Below are 26764 nucleotides of genomic sequence, written 5' to 3'. Positions count from 1 at the left end.
ACACTTCTTTCTTGCATGTGGGCTTTGAGAGGGAAGCCAGCCAGGAGGAACAGGTGGGACCAGAGCTGTTGCTATGGTGAGAGCAAAAAGCACAAGACACAGGAGCAGGGAGCCTGGCAGACTCAGCCTTTCTCCCTCTGAAGTTCCCAAAGCAAGCCAGAATCTGGGCCCAGTCAGACAACCTGGTCCCGAAGCCCACAGAGACCTCGCACAGAGACCTCGCAGATCTGCAAAACCATCTACAGCACACGAGAGAGGAGACTGAAGGCAAAGAGAGCTGTCGGCTCAGGAGGGCATAGACACTTGAGACAAGACTTTATAGAAAAAAAATGTAGTCGTAGAGATTTACCTCCTTAGAGCCCTGCATGCGGCTCCCCCATTCTCCTCACAGCCATGAGCTGAGTTCTGGTCTGTGCTTCCCTCCAGCAGATGCCAGGCCAGAGAGCTCCATGCATTGGAAGCTTACAAGGGCTCTGTAGTCTGCATAGAGAGCACCCGGGTCTGGGTCCTCTCTGTTAGTAACAGGAAGATTATTGTGATTATTGCAAGAGCTACCTCGAGCTGCTCTTGCCTCACTTATCATCCTCCCCACCCCCCGAAATGTTAGGGGGATGAACTGAGCAGTTTGCAATCTTTGCTTCATATTGGAACACCCCGGGGGTGGGGACCAAGCCATATCCATACCCATCTGATTGAAAACTCCACAGGTGGGAGGCAGGCACCACCATTTTCAATGCCTCCCCAACCTTCAGCCTATTTCTTGTCCAGTCAAGTTCAAGAGCCAGTGGGCTGTGTGATATCCACCGTAGAACATTATCCCCTGAGCATAATAGCTGCCATTTTCATCAGAGCAGCCGTGGTTACTTGCAGGAGACCCTCAAGATGCAGTCTGTTGACTGTGAACACTCTTTCACAGGAAGGAGGGATTGGGGGGATCATTGGAGTCTTGCCTTAGATGCTGTCCACTCCCTCCTACACGTCCAGACATTTGTACGTAATTCTACCCTATGTGGTCTTGGGGTCCTGGGAGGTATTAGAACATACAGGCTATGGATGGTTCAGTAAAGGAGGACTCCATCTATGCAACTCATCCATGTTGGCGTGAGATATTTTTTGGTGGTGTGGTAGCTTGGTGGGGGGGGTCACTCATGATCCTGTAACTCATCTTTGCTCTGTAAACAAATCCAAGAAATGCATTGGTTCTCCCAGCCCATGGTGGTCTATAAGGAGGAGGTAGACATTTGTCCACATGTCCCTAGAGAAAGTTTCCAGAACATACGTAAGCTTCTACCAGAAGAAATGTCTTTGTCCACATATGCCCGTAAATCTGGTGCTGCTTGTCTCTGTTCTCTGTTTGTTAGGGTCCATAGTAAAATCCTTCCCTAAAGTTCCACACTCAGCCTGTTTTTATTTATTTACTCTTTAAGATCCCCTGAAGAGGCGCACCACTCCTGGAGATACTGCAACACCAGGCCGATGCACAGGGTGAATGAAGCAAGCTCCCACTTTAATATCAGATATCAAACTGACGTGATCACACTCAGCTTTCTAGTCCTTTTAGCACCATTTGCTAAATGACATGATATTGAGATCTATGCAGGTCTGAAAGCCTATTAGGCTCTCCCATGCTTTTAAGGTAGAGGAGGGGTTAGTAGAGTAGCAGAACCAACGGGCATTGCTTCTGTTCATTGTCTCTCAGAACTTAACTCTGAGTGACCCTCTGCAGGTCTGAACGGTAAATGGAGTGCAACCTGGTCACCCAGCAGCGACTGAGCATCCTGACTGAGGATGGGAACATTTAAACTGGAGGCCAAGAGGAGGTCAGGTGGCACTAAACCCAGCAAGAGCAGCAGCAGCAGCAGTCATGATTTGGAAACGCGGCACCTCAGCAATCTGGCCACCGCTCCGTAAGTATCATTTTGGATGTTTGTAATGATCCTGCTATGTAAACATCATCCCCATCATTGTCCCGCTAAGGAAATGAAAGCCAAGAGAGGTTAGGTAACAGGCTAAGGTTCAAAGCTAAACTGAATTGCCATTCAGAGCTGCAACTGTAGGAGCCTCTGTTTCTACTGAGTACTAATTTCAGAGAGAAAGGAGTGAGATGGGCAGAGATAGCAAGGAAAGGGTTAATATTATGGGGTGAATCAGGTAGAGGAGCTGCTGTGAACTGCCCCCATAAATGATGCTGCAAGAAGAAAACTCTAAATCAGCACTTAGGTACGCCCTGAGCTCACTCCAGACAGAAAGCACCACGCTGGAACAGATGGCTTCATTTTGAAGGACTTGTTCTGTAATCAGTCCCTGCTCCCTCAAAATAGTCCCCCAAATAAGCCCATTGTGTTTCTCTGTGGTTCCATGGCTCAGCAGCACTGTTCTCTGGCCAGCACGAACAGTTTGGTTCTAAGCAGAGTCCTCATCTACTGATCGACATCAATAGAACAAAATGTACAGGGAGGAAAAGAGGGTGGTCAGGGGAACTAGACTAAGCTCTGCCCTACAGTGCCTGTCTCCAGACTCAAAGTGAATCAAAATGTTATCAAGGCTCGATCTCTCTCTCTCTCTCTCTCTCTCTCTCTCTCTCTCTCTCTCCACTTGGAGAAGACTCTATCTATCAACTGCCTCTGAAATCTAAGCTATTATTTGAGAACCCCACTGAGCAAACATCATTCGCTCATGAAGCCCGATGTAGATCCAGGGAGGCAACACTGGCCTGAAGCAGCGGCATTTGGAAAAAAAGAAAGAAGAAATGGATTTTCCTAATGAGGCTTCCCCAAGCCTCCATTTCATGCTGAAGTTGAAAGCAAGACACCATCAAAGGATCTTGAGGTGCTGAAAAAATCTCAGTGTAAAGAGGGGGTTAGACGCCAGCTATTTCATAACAAGGTTGTAGAAATGTCTGTTAGATTTAAAAAGTGGAAGCCACCCCCCACCCCCACCAGTATGCACAGAAGAACTGTGTAATCACACAGATGACCAACAGATCCGTGGAGACACACAGCATATGCAAAATCACACACACAGGCTAAATGGCTGCGAGGATGGTTAGGATGAATTAATTTCACAGCCTACTTCTCCTGTGGAAGATGACCTCCTTTATGCAAATGAAGGGTAAGAAAAAATACTCTGTCATCGCAATTAAATAACATAGCATTAAGTCACTGCACAGCCTTCAATGAGCTATTGTGTCGGCATCATCTGTGGGTCCTGTCTGTCCTGGAGAGGAATCCACAGTCGCTTGGGAAGGTGGTAGTGACAAAATATGAGATTTACAGGCTGAAAGAGGCATGGGATGTATTCGGATATCACTTTCTCTAATATGCTTTAAGACATGGCATAAAGATGACACTATCTAAATTAGCTGGTATGCCTTAAACCCAAGCTTTAAAATGGGGCTAGGAATACGTCAGCAATCAGAAAGCCTATAGGTTTGTTTTTTCTCTTCCTAAAAGCTTATCAAGCTAGAGGAAAACATTCTTAACAGGTACACACACACACACACACACACACACACACACACACACACACACACACACACACACGCTCACATCTTTCCTTACAACTGGAAATCCCGTCTGTGGTACTCAGCACCGAAAGACGTAGTAAAGCATCATTCTACCTTTCTGCTGATCAAACACAGGTGAGGTGCTGAAATCCATGGTAGCCTGTCTCATCGTTTACCATAAGAATGGCAAAAAACATCCAGGGCTCTGGAGAGGAGAAAACACCGTCTCATCCGCTGCAGCCAACACGTCAGTCAGCTTCAGCATGGCTGGCCGAGGCTCCTGTTGGAGAATTAAGTGTGCATTATTAGATCTGCAGGTTGCCTTCAAGGCCGACGTTGTAAAGAGGTAAAAAGACTCTTCTTCTAAAAACCGCGGGGAGGAAGAGTTACTCTCCCATTCATCATCTACACCCATGTGTGAGTATTACACACCCCTCCCCCCCCAAACAGATAGAACAGTCCAAATCCTAGAATAAAACCGTCCTCGTTGGGGTGCCTACCTTGGATCTGGGCCAGGAAGGCGCTGCAGGTCTCCGAGCCTCCGAGGCTGGAAGGTTGTTTTAAACCAATGGAAACCTCAATGAGTGAGTGAGGATTCTCGGGGCCAGACGGAGCATGTGCGGAGCCGCCGGCGCAGACTGCGTTCCGTTCGGGCTGTTTGTTCTTGGCGCAGTGAGAACTGCATTTGGGTCACGTGAGCAGAGAGGGGCCCTCTCAATGGAATAGGACGTAAATATTGTAGCGGGAGGCTGCAGGCCACGTGCCTTGCTGAGCAATTATGCGCTGGCGCTGCTTTTCTCCAGGCTCCCTGCGGTGGTCTCCTCCTGACAGGGGAGACTTGTGGGAGGGGAGGGGAGTTTGAAAGGTTGTAGGTCAAGGCTCAGGATTCTGTGCCGCCAACTAAAAACAGTCTGCAGTCACAAGGGTGGGTGTTACTGCACTGTGCACGAAACCGGAAGGGTCACCAAATGGACACCTTTGAGAAGCAGCTGAGAAAATGGCAAATTTATCCGCTAGGCTCAAAATCCCGAGGTGGGGAAGTCTTGCTCTCTTTTGCATTCGATGGCACTCTTTACTGCTAAGTGAAAGCATCTCTACAGCTCATTTGTTTGTGTTCTTATAAAATGAGTACATTTCACTTGTGTTTTGGGCTTTGTATCTGTGTGTAAACACATGGGTGTGGGTACATGTTCATGCGCGCATATGTGTGTGTATAGACCAGAGGATAATCTCAGGGATCTCACTTTTGGGCCACCTTTGTTTTTCCAGATACTCTCCCTAAAACCCGTGCCTTGTCCACTTGACTAGGCTAGCAGGCAGCAAGCCCCAGGATTCTCCTGTCCCCCAACCCCCAACCCCTCTGCAGTGATGGGATTGTGATATCACCTGGCGTTTTATGTGTCACTGATAATGACAAGCCTTTTTTTTTTTCTTTTTAACTAACAAATATTTGAATTTGGAAATAAATGCAGGAAATAAATCATTTTTCTCTGAGGATGGCTATATTAATCAGTGTGTGTGTGTGTGTGTGTGTGTGTGTGTGTGTGTGTGTGTGTGTGTATGTGGTACGGGGGACTGAACCCAGGCTTCATATACTAAATCATATACTAAATAAGTGCTCTCTCTACCACTGAACTGCATTCTTAGCCCTTACAATTGTTTTGACACAGAATGATCTAACCTATTATCTGTGTTCTTCTGTAGGCAGACCCCTTTCTTATCTTTTGCCTCATATTTTCTAGGTACCTATTATTTATTTTCCATAAAAAAAAAAAAAAAACTTGAAGGGCCTCACACGTCCCAGTGACAATGCCATCTATGAATGATATCACAGTCACTTAATAAAACCAGCACTCAGTCACTAGCACGATTATTCACTTCATAGTACTATTACTCAGTAGTGCTATTAAGTACTCAACAATGTTATTAATCACTCTCCTTTCCGACATGGATTCCTCCCTTCAAAATATTCTGCATCATTTTATTTAAAAATACCAGCAGAGGCTGGAGAGAGAGCTTAGTGGGTCAAGTTCTTGCTCTAGCATTTTAGAGTTCGGATCCCTAGCATCTATATAAATGGTGGGTGGATGTGGCAGTCTGGCTGTAATCTCAGTGCTGGGAAGGCAGAGTCAGGATTTTGGGAGCAAGCTGAGTGGCTAGACTATCAGAGAGCTCTGATTTTAAGTGAGAGACTATGCCTCAATGCATAAAGGGACGAGCAAGCAAGGAAGACACCCCATTTCAACTCTGACTCCCACATCTATGTGCAAACATGTTCACCCACACATACATGTAACCCCCCACAAACACACACACACACACACACACACACACAGAGAGAGAGAGAGAGAGAGAGAAATACAATTAAAAATTAAAAATACATCCATACATACACTTAATAACCCAGCACTCAAATATATTTCCTATCTCTTAAGTTTCCCAACACCAATCTCTTATATTAATGATGTGGCACAACCTTGGCGATCCTGTTTATTATTTTTCTTGTTACTGTGACAAAATTCTTGAAAAAAAAGCAACTTAAGGAGGGAGTGCTTATCTGGCTCATAGTTTGAGAGTACAGTCCACCATGGCAGGGAAGTCACGTTGGCCAGGGTTTGAGGCAATATGCCACATTGCATCTGTAGGGAGCAGAGAATGATTCTTTTTTCAGCCTGTTATCCCAGACCATCGGATGGTGCCACTCACAATTGGTGGGTCTTCGGACCTTAATTAACCCAATGTAGAAACTCCCTTATAGATATGGCCAGCTGCTGCATCCTAGGTGTCTAGGCTCTAGATCCCATCAAGTTGACAAATCAGTACATGAAGGAAAACTGCTAATTATAGTAGCAGATACTCAAGGAGGGGCAGCTTAAGTCTACTGAACTGGCAGGCATTGCCACAACTCAACCCCTAGGAAGAGAACAATGAAGGGTTTAGATGACTCTCCTTTGCATTGACTTGGGCATGCATTCATTCACCACTACAGCAAGAGCACTGAGCTTCAGCCATTTCTACAGACACTGATCACACACATGTGAGCAAGACAGGAAAGGTGCAGTGTTCCAATGAGTTCCACCTGTGGGAGCAATTTCTGCTCTTGGCCATGCTGGAGCCACAAGGATTGAATGTGCCTCCTGCCTTGAACCACTAGGACGCTGCAGCAACGTTGCTGAAACACATTGACAGATGAGCTAGGTCATGCAGGGTGGTGATCCCGGGAGAAGATCAGCAGCTGACATCCTCCTGCTGACTCTCCAGCCCATGGCCTGGAAGATCCAGACCATTGTATGGTGTGGCTGGTGGGCTCAGTGGTCTGTAGAGTAGTGCATGAAAAGATACTCATGTTCTACTGAACCCATGAACATGACCTTGTTGAGAAGGAGCCTTAGCAGCTATAATGAAGTCAAGGGGCTCAATTTGAAACCAACTTTAGTGGTTTGTATTGTTCAAAGGGACACTCTGAGGGAAGAGGAGGAAGATGTTAGGAACTCACTGTCTCCTGAACCTACGAAAGGAGTCAGGCTCTGCCAGCACCTTGACCTCAAACGTTTGGTTTCTAGACTATGAAATAATAAGTTTTTGTTGTTGTTGGAAGCCACTATGCTTGTGATAATTTTCTTATAGCAGCTTCAAGAAATCAACACAGAGAAGGACTCTCAAAATAAAATCTCCCCAAATTAATACATTTCTATGTGAGTATTTATCGTTACACAAACCAAAGTATTAGGTATAGACATTTTCATGTTGTAAGGCAGCTGCTGTGGGCTCATTCTGAAGAAAGGCAGGCAGGTAGATTGGGAGGGACATATCTTGAGTCTGTTACATAGGTGTGGCCTGGGCAGACTGCACAACTTTTTGGAGCTCTGCATTATAATCTGTAGCATGGGAACCCCACCCACCAATATCCCATGAGAATTCATGGTGATTATTATTCTTTCACCCTTCTAGGTTTCAAAAATGTTGGGTATTTTTAAAAAATTGTATTTTACGATGCATTTTGAGTGAGGGCATAATGTCCCACTGCAACCCACAAAAATATTTCTGTGACTCTGAAAGTTCTCTGGCATTCCTGGCAGGCTAGCCCCTCCCCTGGCAAGTAGATACTCACAGTCCATTGGCTACTTTTCCTGTTACTGTAACAAAGTATCTGGCAGTTGGAAACTTAAGGGAGGAAGGATTTATTTTGGCTCACCATTTCAGGCCATCATGATGAGAAAGATAGAGAGTCAGGCATGCTACCCAGAGCCCCTGGTGGAGGAAGTGTGAAAGTAGCTTATTCCACTGTAGCAGATCAGGGAGCAGAGAGAACAGGACCGGAAACAAGACCAGGCTATAAGCTTTCATGTCCGCTCCTGAATGACCCACCCCTTCCAGCCAGCCAGGACACATGACCCCCTGTGATAGTCTACCACCTGGGGTTCAACCCTATAAACGGGTGGCTCACACTTCAGACTCAAACCATGGCAGCCACCCATGGCCTGTGGTGGTGCACCAACTCTTGCCCATAACATGGCAGAGGAAAAGAGGACGCACGGTGATATGAATGCACAACATGCCCGCACAGTTGGGCATGCCTGGCGGACCTAGACACTTCCGCCTAGCTATTTCCGGTTCAAAATAGCCATTTCCAGGTCAAAACGTCTCGTGTGACCAGGGCCCCATGGCTTTGCGTGGTTGCATAAAGCTTGAAGTGCAACCATGTGATCTACACACATGCGTGGAGTAACCACATAAGTCCGTGTATGCAGGTGCCATGTCCCCCACTCTCTCTTTTCTCTCTTGACCACGTGTGTTTTCCACAGGCCTGTTCACGTCTGTCCCTTTCTTTCTTATCCTAATAAAACTCTTGTTAGTGGGTTTGTCATGTTTCGGGATATTTCCTCGCAGGGTAAGAGCGCCGCTAAATAACTAACACAGGGTCTGTGTGGCCATGAAGTCCTGCCCTTTGTCTCCAGTTCGTTCCTTACCACCCTTCCACTCAGTGCCCAGCAACTGGGCATGCTGGTCTCCTTCCTGTTTCCGGAATGCCATACCCTTTTCTGTACTGAACATCCCTGGTTATTCTGTGCCTCACTCGGTCTCCTCTACCCCAGCTCAGAGGTCACTGTTTCCAACAGGCTTTCCTGACCACAACCACCCAGCCTCGAAGGGTCCTCTACTTCTGAACCAGTCCCTTCCTTCTTCAGAACGCTGCTTTATGAATTTAGAATGGAAAACACGCTGCCAGGAAGACAGAGCTTTTGCCCGCACTGTGATTGATATCTGTCTCGTTCAGAGTGTCTCAGACTATCCAGGGTGAAGGACCAGGTTTACAAATCCCCAAACCATTGGGGACCAACATGTTCTTAAAATGTAACTGAATAACGTGTATCCATTGTTCAAAGTGTGTTTGGGTGTTACTATAGTGTGTGTTCATGTACTGTGATGGTATTGTGTTCCCCAAAATATTTTGCACCCTAATAAACTTATCTGGGGTCAAAGAACAGAACTGCCACTAGATACAGAGGCTAGAAAATGGTGGCACTCACACCTTTAATCCTAGCATTCCAGAGGAAGAAATCTGTCTGGATCTCTGTGAGTTCAAGGCCACATTGAAAACAGCCAGGCATGGTGACACACGCCTTTAATCCCAGGGAGTGATGGCAGAAAGCAGAAAGATATATAAGGTGTGAAGACCGGAAACTAGAAGCATTTGGCTGCTTAAGCTTTTAGGCTTTGGAGCAGCACAGTTCAGCTGAGAGGCATCCAGTCTGAGGAAACAGGATCAGCTGAGGAATTGGCAAGGTGAGGTAGCTGTGGCCTGTTCTGTCTCTCTGATCTTCCAGCATTCACCCCAATATCTGGACCCTGGTTTGTTTTTATTAGTAAGTACCTTTAAGATTCATGCTACAATATACAGTATCCTCTAGCCACATATGGCTGTTTAAGTTAAAATTAAATTTAAAAACTCAGTTCCTCAGCCACAGTAACAACTATGATTCGACAGTGTCATAGTTAAAACCAATTGCTCTGTGAGAGGTGGGGAAGTGTTAGGAGGTAAGCCTCAGAGAGGAATAGAGCCAGTGGACAACCAAGCAACTCAGAGCTTCATGGTAGGGAACAACCCAGGTTCTAAAGGACAAAGAGTTAGTTTATTTTGCTTTGTACTGTTTTTTAATCATACCTTCATCATAACATGTATTTTGCAGTGATACTTTAATTCATGTAATTGTGGACTTTGATCATAGTCACATCTGTTTCTCTCTTGTCTTCTTTCCCTCCCTTGATGCCTTTCCACTTTCCAAAGATAGTGTCCTTCTCCTTTCCTGTCACACACACACACACATACGCACACACATTCACACATGCACATACACGTAAAACACACATGTTCACACCTGCACATACACATACATACACATGTGCACACACATATACGACATACACATGCAAGGACACACACATGCACATATGCATACATACACACTCACACACATAGTGCACAAACACATAGATACACACAGATATACAAACACATTCACACACATGCATACACATATACGCACATGTGCACACACGTATACACACATATGCACACACACATACATTTACACACACATAGTGCACATACATCCTGTAGATGAGAGGAGGAGACATGTTGTTTGTCTTTCCCAGTCTGGTTTATTTCATTGAGCAGAGCATCTTTGGTAATGGGTGGATGTTAGTGCATGATGCTGAGTCAAAGAGACCAGACAGAAAGGACCACATACTGAGATCCCCTCTATAAAGCACTCTTGGCAACAAAACAAAACATGCAGACAGAGACCTCATGAGTGCTTTCTAGAAAGTGGGATGAGCACAATGGGCATGAGGGTTTGTGCTGCTAGAAATGGTCGTCAATGGTTGTCTTGACGGTGGCGAGGGGCACACACCTCGTATTCACAAGCTCACAGGACCTGGCACTTCAAAAGGTGAATGTACAAACATCACACTTTAAAGACCTGAAGAAATAAACACTATAATCTGTAACTTATCTCACAATGTCAATCCAAGTTTCAAAGCAAGTTTGTTAAAAGTAGAAATGATTGAAATGATCAGGTTTTTAAAAATGAACACATGATCACTTTACTCAGATGCTTATAATTTATAGGGCATGTTTATAGTTGGCAAACTAACTTTAAAATAGCTACCACTGTCCTGTCTATGGCTTTTTACACCAGTTTGACCTTGCTTGAGTCTAAGGCCATACCACCCTGAATGTGCCCAATCTCCTCTGCCCTTGTTCAAGTTGATTTTATACATGGTGAGATAAACCTGTCGTTTCAGATTTAGGGTTTGCTCCGATGTTTTATTGCTGTAACTGTGTCTAACTGGCATCCTGGTCTTAGGGCCCGCTTCTGAGGATAAGCAAATGGTACTCTGAAGGTAACCTGATCACTAGGGAGATGGACGCAGGAGGATCAGGAGCTCAAGGCTGTTCTAGTGTTCACTGTCTTGAGACTCTAAAAATAAAGCAAACAAAAACCCAAATGGCACTTCTCCACTAGGGGGTAAACTCCACACAGGCCTTTCCATCTGCATCCTACTCCATATTTCTGGAGCACATACAGAGAGGGAACCGGGGAAGATTCAGTGAGTGACGGAATGTCTCTGAAGGACTTTCTGCACCTAAGCTGAGGTCTTGTTCATTGACAAAGTGACATGAAAACCCACTAACTACTGGCCACTGGAAGAACCCACAGAAAGGACTTTCTGACGTCATCCTTGCAATCTCGCGATGTGAACAAGAGGATGAGAATTGAGGGGTTTGGACGTGCTGGGTGTGTGAACTGTGTTCTAACTGTGTGGCCACCACAGGTGAACTGACACAAGTTTTTGGAGGTCCCACGTTTTACCCAGATTAAACCAGAGCACAAGCGATGCACTCACACAGAGGATGTGTGAGCTGTGTGGGATGAGTCTATATAGTGCCTAAGTCTAAGAGAGCCAGGCAACTGAGAGCTGAAGTCTCACTACAGCCTGTTTCCTGATCCAATTACTTTAACTACAAATGAGTCACAAAATAGTATAAATAGTGAAACAGTCATTCCATTGGGGCTGTTACAATGTATATGAAGTGTTACCACAAAAGCCGAGTTTGCATTGGTCTTAAAGAAACCTTGTGACTATCTATTCAACTAAAAACGAAAGAAAAAGGCTAGGCATTTGTTACTGGTTTTAGAAAGATATGGCAATTATCTACCCATCTGTCCTTGTTTATGAAAAGCAGACTCAAATGAACTCATTGGGTAGGGTAATGATTTACAACACTACCAAGAAAGATTCATTTCTTCTAATAGATGAAGCTATGTCTTAAATGAACAAATGGAGTTCTCTTCTGGAAACTTTTCTAAATCTATAAATTCTGAGAATGAATGCAAAGACTTTGAAGCCATTAATGCAGACATTTCAGCATGATACCTCTTGTTCCTTCTTTAATAAGTACACACAACTTTATAAGGCGTGGGTAACAAATAAGAATACATTAAATTCTATGGTAACAGGCAAATATTGGTTTTTTGGTTTTTTTTTTTTTTTTTTTTTTTTGCTAAACTTTTAAATTTTATGTAAACAAAAGCTAATGGCTACCTGGCAATTTGGGAAACATTTGGTCAATCCTTTGGTCAACATGTCTTTATTTAAATTTTTTTAATTTAAATCTTTATTTATATCATTGAGGTTTATGAAGCATAATTTTAATTACATTTCTAGTGAATGTTGGCTGTGTTCCTTGGCTCTCTGATGCTGACAAAATGCCAGAGATAGACACCAATGAAGAGGAAAGGTCCATTCTGTCTCATAGTTTCAGAGGTTTCAATCCATGGTTGTTGAGGTAGCACCCGCGCTACACTACCCGATCACCATGTCCGAGCGAGGGGCTGTGGATGGAAAAACAGAGACAAGAGACAGCGGGTCATTTGTGCTAGCAGAATGCCAAATGCCGTTTATTGAAGAAGGGAGGAAACCTTAAATACAGGCTTACAGCACAATGGAAGAACCCCTGGAGGGCAGAAGTTCGATATTGATGTTTACAATCTTACATCTAAGCTATTAACGCCCAAATGCAGGATACACAGACAAATAACCTCCAGTGAGCATTCAGGAGGGTGGAGACAGGCAGGGAATCAGCATAGGGAGGACATCAAGGTCAAGGTTGGCAAGCAGGGCCGCAGGTACCCAACTTGGGCGTTCCAGGGCACTACACATGGTCAGTTGGTTCCTTGGTTTGGGGGCCTAGGGTGAGGCAGGAAAAAGTGTGAGAGAATACTGCTCATCTCATGGGGACCAGGAAACAAAGAGAAAGGAAAAAGCTGAATCCCAGTGATGTGACTTCTAACCAACAGGCCTCACATCCTAAAAGATCCCACTACCTTCCAGCAGGACACAAGCTGGTAACTAACTCTTCCATGTATGACTGCCCCACACACACACACATTTTTTTTTTTTTTTTTTTTTTTTTTGGCTAGCTTACCATGCCTGGATGAAATATGGAAACAATAGTTGGATGTAACTAGGCTCACACTGGCTGGAGGGCTTTTCCCGTTACCATAGTATCGGTTTTCAAATCTCAAATAGATGGTTTTCATTTTTTTTCATTCTCTGAAGTGCATTTGTTTCATTAGATTCCCATGGAAGCCTTGGGGACTTGCATCCAGTTATGTCTGGATTGTAGGCACTTCCTCAGCAAGCCAACAGATTTGAGGGGAACACAGGAAGCAAATGTGAGAAAAAAACAAAACAAAACCAACCCACAGCACATTTGGAGACCTATGTGGACAGTGAATTTGCTGAACAACCCCCGAAGTGTTTGTAAGAAGTTCTAACTTGGACACACATTCTTCTACGTTTAGCTTGGTATTGATTGATCAAGTTCAAATGAAGTCTTGTGGTATGAATTAAGTTAGCATTGTGTGGAGGGAGGGTTCCAGCAATGGCACTCCCTGACTCTGTCCCTTCTTGGCAGTGTTAGGGTCCTGGAGAAGCCCACAAAAGACTTTCTGACATGATGCAATCAGCAAGAGCATTTACTGTCTCGAGAAGGTACCAGCATGCTGGGGCCGTGCATGTAACACAAAGGCAAGAATGGCGATCCCAAGAGACTCTTGCAGGCTCTTTTATACACATCTAAAGGAATTCTGAAAGCAGTGAGATCATTCTACCTAGGATTGGCTTACCCAAGTGGCAATCACATTAGTACATTTCTAATTGGTTATGGCTAGCAGGGGTGGGCCTAAGGCGATAGCTTTTCCATTCTTGGGCAGGTCTGGACAGGTCCCAGGCCTTGTCCTTATTTGGTTATTGCCTTGAGGTACCTGGGGTGGGGGAAGGAGGTTGGCCAGGCCTCGCATGTGCAATTTTCCCCATCGTTACTGTCAGGGGTGTTGGTGATTGATTGCCTGTGGTGATTGTCTGTGGACTGAGACCTAGTTTTTAACTGAGTCATTAGGGGCCTGTCATGATATTTGCCTGATCCTCTCAGCTGCTCTGAAATATCCAGAACAATATTTTTCCCTCCGGTTAATTTTTTTTGAGAGGAAGTTCTTGAAAGAAATGTAATTGAATTTTGCTCTCCAAAGTTTCTTGTAGAGTTAAGGAAGTGAATTTGGGGGCTGCTAAGGGTAATGGACGAGGAGCTCATGGGACTCTGCTGATTGATGTAGTTTACTAATGGGACAAAGTCGTACTCTGTAGAGTTAGACTCTGCCCTGTAGAGTTGCTGTGTCTTGTGGTTACAGACTGGGGGCTCTACTTAGGGTCTGAAATATATAGTTGTGCATTGTGTTTTGTTTTCTTTTTCTTTTCTTTTCTTTTTTTTAAAGATTTATTTATTTATGTATACAGTGACTGGTCAGCCTGCAGGCCAGAAGAGGGCACCAGATCTCTTATTGTAGATGGTTGTGAGCCACCATGTGGTTGCTGGGAATTGAACTCAGGACCTCTGGAAGAGCAGCGAGTGCTCTTAACCTCTGAGCCATCTCTCCAGCCCCTGCATTGTGTGTTTTAAACGTACTTCCTCCTCAATAATTCTTTTTAAGAAACAGTATGTGTGGTGAGCCTCCAAACTCGAGGCTGCAGGATGTGTGAACACTTGCCAGTATCCAGTTGCCAGCCCGACTACATCTATATTCTTGGTTGTCAACTTGACTACATCTGGAATTAACTAAAGCCCAAATGACCGGGCACACCTGTGTGGGATTTTTTCTTAATTCAATGATTTCAAGTGGGAAAACCTACTTCTAAACAAGATGTTTGAAGTGGGAAGATTAGCCTTTAACCTGGGCCCACCTTCTGCTGGTAGTCTTTATAAAGGGCAGGGATGAAGGAAGCTTGCTCTCTTTTAGTCTGCTTGCTCTCACCCTCACTGGCAAGAGCACCCCGTCACAGGCACCACAGCCCACTTCTTCATGATTGCAGCATGTACTGAAGACCAGCTGAGACATCCAGCCTCAGACTGAACAACCACTGGATTTTTGTACCTCCTGTTAATAGACAGCCATTGTTGGACTAACTGGACCACAGCCTATAAGCCATTCTAATGAAAACCCCTTTCTATATATCTACATAGATACATAGATTCATTCTGTAAATTCTGTTCTTCTGGAGAACCCTGGCTAACACACCCAGTCTAGAACCGGTCAGTGATTTGCTCTTTCACATCTCCTAGGAACACTAAGCACAGCTGCAGTTCTTGGGAGTCCATTGCTCCATTGGCTTTGAGCCCCTCCACAGGAAGCATCAGACTCCCAAGCTGTGCAGTCTCAGGATAGACCCACTTCTCCTTAGCGTAAACATATGTTCGCACCGCGCCTCAGAGACATACCCAAACAAAGCTGGAGCATTTCTTCAAAAGTTCACATCATAGCATGTGTGCCAGGATCTGTAAGTAGTGGAACTGAATACCCACACTTGCTGCTAAATTGGTCTGGGCCCTTCACACGTTTGCCTACACGATTGTAGCTGGTACATTAATTGGAAGACACCAGCTGCTCTAGCAAGTAGGGAGGTAATCCCTTGTGAGTGTCTGTACTGACTACAGGGTTTACTCTCCTGGCTATAAGGGACCTTAAGTCTTGTCAGGCCCAAAGAAAACTCCCTGTTCTCCCAAATTCTGGCACTTAGACAAAAGCTAGCATTCCTTAAGAACTTGTGAAACCGGTTCCTCTCTACCAAAGGAGCCATTTCCCTATCACTGGCAGAAAGGACAGACCTCTCTGTGGTGCCTATTAGCACACCATGGTGCTTATTAGCACACCAAGGCACGTGCTGGCCTCCAGGCTCCCTCAGGATCACAACACCTGTGATACTGCTGGCACCCTGGCTCTTCTCACCCCCTCCTCTGCTCTTTAAACTTCTTTGGCTCACAGACTTCCCTCTCTACAGCTACTCATTCTCCTTATAACCCTGCTATGCTCACATTTTTTTTTGTCTTCCTGTCTTGATTTCTCTGTTTCCCTTCTCTCCCTCCTCCCCATCTCTCAGCTCTCCTGCATTCCCCCTCTCTCAACATTGCCCCCTCACCACCACCAACACACACTTCTTGGCTTGGCTCCTGCTTCTCCCATGACCAGGTCCGGTCTGCTGGCCATGTTCAGCCGTCTACTTTCTCTCTGTGCTCTGGACCCTTCTAGATGCCCCTGGCTGTTCCTTCTTTCATATCTATAATTAATACCTTCCCCTTAACCATATTACGGAACTGTCATGTTGTCAGTTTATACAAGCCTCACTCTCCAAGGTCCATGATCTCTGATATTCTTCCTTGTTCTTCTGCATTTTTCTCTTACTGCCCTTAGACTTTCTTCAGTGCCTTCTGCTAGAGATAAATGTGTGTCTTTTCTTCTTCAGAACACTGTGCCAGTATTTGTGTGCCTCATTCTACTCAAAAGCTTTCCCCAGAGGGGCTGATGTGCATCTCTGTTGAGAATCTGGGTTCTGAATTATCTGGGTTGGGACTTAACATTGTGTGACCTCTGTCTTACTTTCCTTATCTGTATAATCAGAATAATATTAGGGTCTTCTCATGAGGTTAATTTGGGGGGGGGTATTATTTTGAATGGGAAGAGTCTATAAAGAAAGAGAAGCATAGAGGCAGGCAACTTTGATCTCAGCAGGTTAAAACTGCTTTATTGACAGGGAAGGGCCTTAGCCTTTCCATGGGATGAAGGCTGAATGCATTTAGTGGGGCTGAGAACAAGTATCTATACATACACACACATTTAAGGAGCTACCAGGAAGTGAGTTGCAGCTATTGTTTCATGGCTTTGCTGGAAGCAGGGGTGGGGGTGGAGGGTTGTTTTCAATACCTAGGCATATTGTTTTTGCAGGTAGAGTGGAATGGTCAGGCTGGGGCCAAGCTATTCTTTCCAACTAGGAGCTATTGCTCTGGACAGCCTGACCCAATTCCTCATGACATGAGGCTATTACCCAATGGTGTCTCCTACGTAGATCAAACTGGCATCGACCTTGATCTTCCTGCCTCCACCTCCTGAGTGCTGGGACGTAGTCAAGCACTACCATGTCCAGGGCACAAGATTCGTGAGTGAAGTAAATTGACTTAAGTATGTCAAGTTCTCAGAGAAATGCTTTCTACGGTAATTTTTACACGTATTTACTACAGTGATTTCCATGAATTTATTCTATTACGTTTCTCCCTTCATTCTGATTTTTTCTTAAGAAACTTCCCTCTACCTTAAACATGTGTTCACATCTTTCAGCCTTAAAAACATCAAAACAAAAACCAGAACGTTTCTTTAAACTGAAATATCTCCTTTCTCAATAGACTCCCAGAAAAGCAAGCAAAAACCATGTGCTCTTTTGTCTTCCGGAAACACTCAATCTCCTCTTGATTCTGAAGCTTGACCTTGGATCCATGGCTGCTGGAAGGAGGCTCTGCTGTCGACACCGGTAGACAACCAATCTGATGGGTCTATTTCACAGTTAGGGGTTTAACTGTGATAGGTGGGCTATGAAAACCAGGCAGGTCCAAATAGTATGTTTTCTACAAAGCCTAAGGCTTTCACCATGTATGTCTTCAGTGGTCTGGGGGCAGCATAGTGTGATGGGAATGAACTCAGCTTCATAATTTCACCTCAAATCTTCAAGCCTCTATATTGCTCCCTGAAAATGGTAGACGCTCAGTCAAGACGAGTTTCTTTGCTCAGAAACTCACTGGACTTCTGGGACCACAGAAGCTATCCTGATTTGGTTCAGTGCTGGGAGAGCCTGAACAAGCTAGATATCTAAACCTTTAACCAACGTGTCTTTCTGTAGAAGAAGTCTGGGAGGGATTTCTCTCTGTAGAAAGACTAAGGCAGGGATGTAAAGGGCTCATGAAATGCTGCTGAACCCAGACCTGACCCTCTAGTTAGGAAAGTGGGGTTCTGTAGAAACCGGAAACCATAGCTGTCTTGAAACTAGGCTTGTGTTTCTCAGTATTATCTATTTATCCCTTCTCCCTCTAGCTCTGCCTCAGGCTGCCTTTTCCTCTCAGGAGACTCTTAACTGCTGAATACTTCTTGTCATATGAAAAAGTCCCCAATATTCACAGAATTCTAAACTACATAAAGAAAGAGACATCTTAAGACCTTGATTTTACAAGCAGATCCAGAGCGGAGTGGAGAGTTAAAGCAATAATCACCGAAGGAAAAACGATTTCATCTCTAGGATGAAAATCAAGGTTACTGTTTAGCTGGTTGAAGAGATACTCCCAATGTACCAATGTGGCATCAAAAATTTAAAAATGTCAGAGGACTCAGTTTCCTTTACACGGTGACAAAGAGGGTACTTCACAGGTGGCCGTGCCAGAATACAGTTTCAAAGTGCTGAGAGAACTCTTTTTCTGTTTATTTCCACCATCTCTTTTTTAAAGAGAGTTTTTCAAAACCATTTTCTTCTCCCTGGAAACACAGCTAACAGATCTCTACTGAGTTCACAGCACAGAAAATCGGTTGCACCACAGTGCCGATTGTCCGGTTTACCTTATGCAGAGTAGCTGGTTTGATTGACAGCCCAAGGTGGTAGCCACAGGCTTTGTGCTTCTTGGTGAAATGGTGACTTATTGTTTCTTTAGTATACTAGGTTCTATTTGTTGACGAAAGGTTTCATGTCTACTAGTAGCAGCGGAATTAGGGCAAGTTAGCTTGATGGAACACGTAGATGCAGTCACAGCGTTCAGGAATTTATATTCTGACATGTTTTCCTTCTTTTTCTCAGGGAAGGAAATTCCACTGTTGAATTCAAATTGAAAAATTGAGGGGGAAATGAGATCTCAATCTGCAGAGTGAACAATTTGGCAAAACTGTGTTTAGCGAAACAAAGAAGTAACTTTCAGTAGCTAAATCTGAGTTCGTCTCTGAGTCTTCAAATGACAGATTCAAAGTTTTCCTCACTTAGGCGAATAAGAAATGAAATGACAGTCTACAGCCTGTGTGTATATTTAGCATTAATTTTAACATCTCCATAATACATACATAATAATCTAATAATTCGAGGTACAAAGAATATACTGGAAGTATTCTGTTTGGTTGATAATCTATGGTTTTCAATATCAAGCTAGTGCTGTGAATATCACTCTGTGTAAATAAAGTTCTGATTGGCCAGTGGCCAGGCAGGAAGTATAGGCGGGACAAGAGAGAAGAGAATTCTGGGAGGTGGAAGGTTGGGTGGAAAAAGACACCGCCAGCCGCCGCCATGACAAGATGTAAGTTACTGGTAAGCCACGAGCCATGTGGCAAAGTATAGATTAATAGAAATGGGTTAATTTAAGATAAAAGGAGTAGATAACAAGAAGCCTGCCACAGCCATACAGTTTCTAAACAATGTAAGTTTCTGTGTGTTTACTTGGTTGGTTTTGAGCATCTATGGGCCTGGCGGGTGAGAGAGATTTGTCCTGACTGGGCCAGGCAGAAAAACTCTAACTACAAGCTAGTAATAATATGACTGGGGAACCAGGTATATTATGACGATCCCTTTTTTGATAGGGAGAGAGCCTCTATGGGGAAATTAGCTTGAAGAAATGTCTTATTCTGATTGAATGGGACAGACTTCTGTGTATTAAATCTTACGGTTCCAGGCACACATAGAGATCCAAACCAGAAGCCTTGTTTCCGCTTAGTGAAAAACCCAAAGTTGAGTTTGGATTGTGGATTAGAGCTCATCCCTGTGACTGTTGGTGAAAGGTATATGCTCGGTGCTCACTGAGTGCCCACCAGATGTTAGGGGCCCGACATACTTTGTAACTGATTATGCCTTCTCTCAGGTCAGGTTCGCTCGTCACCCCCGGAACCAACACCCAAACCTTTTGGCTGGTACAAACTACCAACTGACAGAAACTCCTTCTTTCCTCATGGGAAACAGCTGAACATAACCGATTTTTATTTCACCAAATCCAATACTCAGTTGTCATGGCCAGTGCATCATTTTAAAGTAACACGAAAATCATGACAGTACCTCTGTTCTTCGACAACTTTCCCCACACTTATGCCAAAGAGTTAGCATTTTCAATATTTAAAGGTAATATACATTATAGTTAGGAAATTATCGATTCCAACAAGAAAGCAGTACAAATAAAAAGTTTGTAAAGAAAAGAATACCAATTATTAAAATAAAAGATTGACATTTCTTTATTCACTTTAGTCTACCGTATAGCATTCACTGAATAAATTTATATCAAATAAATGAAGGAATTAATTAATAGAGGAAAAGTTCAATAATGGTAGAAGTAAGAAAAAATTAATGAAAATATCTTGCCCATCAAACTAGTATGTCAGTCTAGAAATGATAGAGATTAAATCATCGATTTAACAGGCAAGTTAAATATAAAAGAGTAGCTATAAGAATATACACACTGCTGGGCGATGGTGGTACACACCTTTAATCTCAGCACTCGAGAGGCAGAGGCAGGTAGATCTCTGTGAGTTCGAGGCCAGCCTGATCTACAGAGTGAGTTCCAGGACAGGCACCAAAACTACACAGAGAAACCCTGTCTCCAAAACAAAACAAAACAAAACAAAACAAAACAAAACAAAACCCAAACAAAAACAAAAAAAGAATCTACAAGCTGTGTGGGAAATCTCAATGGTGCCCTAGAGCTAAAGGAGAGTGCCCAACGGGGACGAGCCTCAGTGGAGAAAGTTAATCACATGATACAACAGTGAAATTTGCTAGTTTGTCTAACCTGTTTCCAGTCAGCGGTCACTAGGCAAGCTGGAGACAGCGGGCAGAGTGCAGGACGGGTAAAGTCTTCAGCAAGTATTCTGACCCACCCCTTGGAGACCGGCCCAGCGTCCTGACGTCATCTTATGTTAAAGGCCCCTCAAGAGGAAAATCTCCTTCCTCCTTCCTTCTCCCTCTTCTTGCCAGAGGTAGTGTGCATCTGTCTCTCTGGTCTCTCTGTCTCTGTCTCTCTCTTTTTCTCTCTCCTCTCTCCTCTCTATCCCCCTCCCCTCCCCTCCAACACCAAAATAAACTTGCCAAGTGGACCATGCATCCGCTGTGTGAGTAATTTGCTGCCGCTGTCCACTGCACCCACATGGCATGTCTCACCTCCAGCGAGGCACCTTGGTTCAAAACCTCCCAGAACTTCCCACGCACTGTATCATCACAGCATGGACTTGTGGGGTTGGGAGACCCCCTTAGGCTACAGATCTGAGGTACAGGTGCCTGAATGGTTAGCATGTCCAGGAGTCCTACGATGTTGGTTTCCATATTCAGTGGGCCAGAGAAAGTCCTTTACAGGCTGAGGATACAAAGATGCCTAGGTTGTCTGGGTTTTCTGGTCCCAAGGTTGGGGCAGAGCTCCATAAGTGCTTCACTGCTAATGATGACTCCCAGGCCACAGCAAGGGACCTCGAGAGAGCCTTTTTTACCCTTCAATGTCCCTGCAGTACCTACTTGAAATATTTACTTTTATTTTATGTGTGCAAGTGCTTTGCCAACATGTATGTTTGTGTACCAAGTGCATACAGTATTCGTGGGGGCCAGAAGGCCTCAGATTTTCCAGGACTGGATTTATAGATGGTTGTGAGCCACCATGTAGGTGCTGGGAATTGAACCTGGGTCCTCAGGAAGAGTAGCTAGTGCAGTGTTTTAACTGCTGAGCCACCTCTGCAACCCCATGTAGTGAGTATTTTATGTAGTGGCCCCAGGAGCTCCAAGATCAAGGTGCTCCATTTAGTGTCTGATGATGCAGGTCATCTTGGTGTAACCTCAAGTGGTCATAGAGCAGAGGAGAGGGAACTCTGTCCTCTCTCAGAAAGCCTCATCTCCTGGCATCGTAGCTCTGGGATTACATTTCCTTTGGATCCATATATTAAAGAGAAATGCTATTTCTGCCTTTTGTCACAGAACATTCAAGGATAAATACACTTTGAGCCTGGAGATCATGAACTGATCATTGACAAAGTTAATGACTGTTCAATAAAAAACTATACCCATAAAAAGCTGTGTTGTTCTAAGTAAGGCTGGTAACTACCAAAGAAACAAACAAAAAAGTGATAAATTATTTGCAATAGTCACATGGAAAAACTCTTCCACATAAGCTGAGCCTGTCAGAACATCCCAGAAGCTCAGAGTCAGTGACCTTGGCTACACAAAGGAGAAAACCAAGGCCCACAGAGTCCTTCCTCTGGATTCAGAATCTCCCTCGGCTCCCAGCTGCACTGTGTTATGTGTCTGAAACTTACAACCAGATTAGTACCAGAGGGACCTCAAGGGAAGATTTCTCAGCCAGGGATCTGCAAGTTAGAGAGTTAGGCAACATGAGAGATTGGGTATCGTCACTTATGCCTTTCAACACTTACACATTCCCTGTGGCCTTCTAGATCAGTTTGGTCCCTCAGAGCTGAACGCTCCTTGAAGAAATCATTCTGTCCTGCATCGTCTTCTTCTGTGGCTCTACATGCTATCTTGTCCCCAGTATTTCACTCAAAGCTCTCGTGAATATATTCATAATTAACACAGAATACCCAGGAATCTGCTATGGAACAGAAACCATGCTCTTAACTATCCTCACACACCCTCCCTTAATTCTGAGAGCAACTTGTTGAGAAAGTTGGAGTTAATGGTTCCATCTTTAGTGTCTTGGTCTATTTTACTCTGCTACAAGACAATGCCTGGTAATGGTAATTTATAAAGAACAGACATTTTTTTCCGCAGGGTTCCAGAGGTTGGAGCTCCAAGATGAAAATGCTTTATTGAGCATCTGATGGTGTAGGCCACTCACGTGTCTGAAGGACAGAGGAGTGTGAACTAACTCTGTCTGCTCTCAGAAGGCCCATCTCCCGATACCATAGCACTGGGATTAAGTTTTCTTCGGACCCACATATTAGAGAACAAACTCAAACAGCTCAAGTTCAAATTATTAGTTTAACAGAAACAGCCCCCACCCCTGCTCCTGGTAGGCAAGCTGTCAATCTCACGCCTGCGGTCAAGGAGGAGAATGGGCTATGTTGTTTGAGACTAGCTGGCTTGGAGGTCAGCCATGTGATGGGGTGGGGCTTTAGAAAAAGAATAGAATAAGAAAGCCCCAAACTTTAGGGGGTTTAAAGCATACCTAGGCTCTGGCCAGCATCCGAGAGAAAAGAAAGAAGAAAAGGGAATCATTACACCCTTCTGAGTCAGGATTCAGAAAAGCAAGCCGTCTCCGGTGAACCTCATGGCAGCTGGTGGGGGACTGTACTCGCGGGTGAAAATTCTGGAAGGAAAAGAACATTATGTAAGGTCAATTCGCCTTCCTGGGGTGGTCCCTGAGCCAGGTCCCTGACCTGCCAGGCCGGATTAACTCTAAACTAGCCGACAAGGGCATGGCTCCCTCTAGAGGGGATTCTCTTCGTTACTGGGATTATGGACCTGAGCCAGCACTTGTTGAGAAAACCAGAGGCCCCAGGGATTTCGGAAGTTGTGAATATCCATGTTCAAACCCCAAGATTCGTTTCTCTCCTCCTCCTCCTCCTCCTCCTCCTCCTCCTCCTCCTCCTCCCCCTTCTCCTCCTCCTCCCCCTCCCCCTCCTCCTCCTCCTCCTCCTTCTCCCCTCCCCTCCTCCTCCTCCTCCTCCTCTTTCTCCTCCTCGTCCTTCTTCTCCTTCTATTTGATCAAGTCTTCATTCAAATATACTGTCCCAAATTATTTGATCTTTATGGAAGAAAACAGTTTTAATGGTTTCCTTTCTACTCTTGGCTTCTTGGTATCCACAGCCTTTCCACAAAGGCATCTTTGGTTTCCTCCTCCACAGCCTTCTTTGCTGTCTTCCTTTCCACAGATTTCTTGTCCTTGCTCCCTGCTCTGCAGCCTCCTTCTGATCTGATTTGGCTGCCAGCGTGGCTCACCGCTGTCGCTCTCTTTGCCCCCACTTTCCAGTTTCTGTCCCGATGAGGGTCACGTCTCGCATGATACCCTGTTTTTTTCAGTGGATTCTTCTGGTAGAATCTCTGGAGTGAGCTGAGTACTAACTGGGCTTCTCAAGGTTCTGCTGCCGTCTGTGCAGATCGTCTTGTTCATGGAATGAGCCCAGATGCTCCTGAGGGAAGCAGCTTTACTGCTCACTCTACTGTGAATTCATGGTACAACTCATCTGCCTTCCAAAAACTGCGTTCCACCCAAAGGCCCTAATATCCATATGTCCACCACAGCCTGTCCTAAATGTTCAGCTTGCGTCCATTGAACAGGGTGATCTCAGGAACCCTTCTGAAAGATTCCATGACAATGTTGTCTCTGTTGTAGGTGAAGTGGGGTCCCTCCCTGCCCTGGATATGATGACAACTTATTTTGCCCTTGACGGCTCTCATTCACTGGAAACCATAGACCTTTTGGATGCCATTAAGTCTCCTGAGAGCAAATCAGCTATGGAATGGGAATTCTTTCTATATTGCTTCTGCAAGGAGATGGTAGTTACCATAACTCTGAGCAAGTCGCTACTACATGGCCAAGTGGACCCCAGTCTAATGCAGGACAAAGGCGCAAGCCTTGGCTGGATTAAGCACACACACACACACACACACACAATATATGTATAATATATGTACATATATAGATAGATATGGTTCTTACCTTAGGCAATTTCTTAGAACTTTGATTTTTAAAGCATGTGTGTATATAGTGTTTCTCTTTTCTTCGCTTAATTAGTCTAGAATCTAGGGTGCTATTTACTGGAATATTCTGAAAGACTGTCAGAGGGACAATCATAGTCTTGCTCTTCTAGAAGGAGAAGGAATAAACTATGGACGTGGTTTTTGAGGCAATCTCAGCATGTGTGTGTGTGTGTGTGTGTGTGTGTGTGTGTGTGTGTGTGTGATAGAAAGTACTAGAAGTGGACTCAGAAATGACTCGATGTCACACAGTACGATGTACTAGGCTGGCTCAAACTCCCTGCCTTGTCTGTTTTTCCTGTTACTGTGACAGATGCCCAGCAGATGCAACTTGAGTGAGGAGTAGCGCATGGAGGCTTGCAGTTTCAGAGGACAGCCCACGGCAGGGAGAGCATGCAGCCTGGCATGCTTGGTATTTGCTGCACCGATGCCCATCATGGTTGACCAGAAAGCAGAGCATGGGGCAAAAAGTTGGTGGGCCTCGGCCGCAACCCCCCAAAACCCATTCTTAGTAACCCACCTCTGCTAGCCATGCCTTCTGTCTCAAAGGTTCCACAGTTTTCCAAAGCAATGTCACTAGGTTGGGACCAAGTGTTCAAACCTGAGGGAACCATTTCTGGCCACAGTGTCCACAGTGAGAGAAGTGGCGCCATATGTCTGCTTTTGACACGTGACTTCCCTGAAGGGTTTTGAGGAGATGTTTCATGGAGGGAAGAGAGGAGGGATGAGAGTTTTCAGGTCTCCCTCATCTCCTGTTTTGCACTAGTCAAGGCTAAGTCCAAGGAAAGCTAAGTCCTTGCATTTGGGGGTAATGTCACCTGGCCCTTCCTCAGGTGCTTAGGGAGCAGCTACGGTGCCTCACTGTGGAGCATGTTATTGATTGCACCAGAGTAAAAAATCAACTCAGTGAAGAAAGCAATGGGGGAATCTGATAAAAAAATAAATAAAAAGGTGATTTCCAGTAAAGAGAGTGAGCCATCTTACACTTAATATGACGAGACTCGTGGATAATAGTGTCCTGGACTAGATGGGTCGTTTGTAGGTTTGGCTTTCAGATCACAATAGGATGCAATTAATTTGCCAAAATAGTATGGTTCTAATGATGAGAGCTTCCAGCTCTCAGGAAGACAGTCGTGGCAATATTTTGGGCTCCAACACTCAGCTTAGTGGACAGATGCTTTTGAATATATATTTGGATCAGAGGGAGGGTGTATGGCTGGCCTCACTGGAATTTAAACACTACATCTGGAAACATAAGGATTAAAATGACAAAATTATAGACTCTTCTAAATGCAAAAGATCCGAATCTTCTCATTCTTAATCATGAAGAATTCCACAAAACCTCCTTCTGTTTCCCTCTTCTTCTTCTTCCTGCCTAAGGGGGTAAGCAGGAGAAGTCTATCACTCCAACACTGGCCCACATTCCAGTAAACACGGGCAAATGTCCCAGACAAAACACCAGTGAGAAAATTATTCACCCATGTCTTGTACAAGGTTTGGGGGAATATGCATGTCCAAGCTCTCCCATCTTGGGACATGACTATCTCCCACACTGGTTGGAAATGAACATCGGTAACCAGGCAGAGGGGCCTGTGACCACATCTGTCTACCCTAGACCCTTTCTAACAGCTGACGGAGGGCGCCCCCTAGGGACCTTTTTCTGAATCGGTGAAAATGCAGGTTGCAGACCCATGACCCCGACTCCGGAAGTGATAGCTGGCATTGCTGGGTTTTGTGTCTTGCGACTAGAGTTTCAGGGAATAAGGCACAAAAGGAGGTAGCCTGTCCCCGGTGTGGGGCTTGAGCCTATTCTGCAGGTCTCGGGAAAGTGATGTGGAAGACTCTAGAACATTGTTCAGGGTATGTTTTTGTGTGCTGAGGTCAAAAGCCTGAGTTGTCTGGTGTGTACGTGTGTGTGTGTGTGTGTGTGTGTGTGTGTGTGTGTGTGTGTGTGTGTGTTCTTATGAAAACATTACTCTGTTCTCTCTGTAACCTATGTTCTAATCAGTGACTGGACCTAGGGTGTGGGTAGAGAGAATGGGGTCTTTGAGAGGCCAGCATGGAACACTAGCCTTATGTTTGCATGGGAAAGGAATGGAGGTAGATAATAGGCAGAACTATAATTACCCCAGGCTGGAGGCCAGCTTGAGTAAACCA

General features: G+C 44.8%; 1 protein-coding gene across 4 annotated transcripts in view; it reads right to left on the bottom strand.

The window, feature by feature from the left end:
• Positions 1 to 4268, bottom strand: part of Ankrd55 (ankyrin repeat domain 55) — a 96517-nt gene extending 92249 nt beyond the window's left edge. The window contains exons 1-2 of one of the 4 annotated variants that reach the window (XM_036207185.1): positions 4006 to 4268; positions 3620 to 3785 (exon numbers count right to left, since the gene is read on the bottom strand). In XM_036207185.1, the coding sequence (XP_036063078.1) occupies positions 3620 to 3674 (55 nt within the window). In that variant the 5' untranslated portion in view covers positions 3675 to 3785; positions 4006 to 4268. The remainder of the gene's footprint in view (positions 1 to 3619; positions 3786 to 4005) is intronic. The other 3 variants (XM_036207186.1, XM_036207187.1, XM_036207184.1) reach the window with 3 other exon arrangements.
• Positions 4269 to 26764: the final 22496 nt, after the last annotated feature.

Source organism: Onychomys torridus, chromosome 15, assembly GCF_903995425.1.
Source record: "Onychomys torridus chromosome 15, mOncTor1.1, whole genome shotgun sequence".
Taxonomy (NCBI): domain Eukaryota; kingdom Metazoa; phylum Chordata; class Mammalia; order Rodentia; family Cricetidae; genus Onychomys; species Onychomys torridus.
Note: the sequence above shows the minus strand (reverse complement) of the source record. Positions and strands in the feature narration are given on the sequence as shown.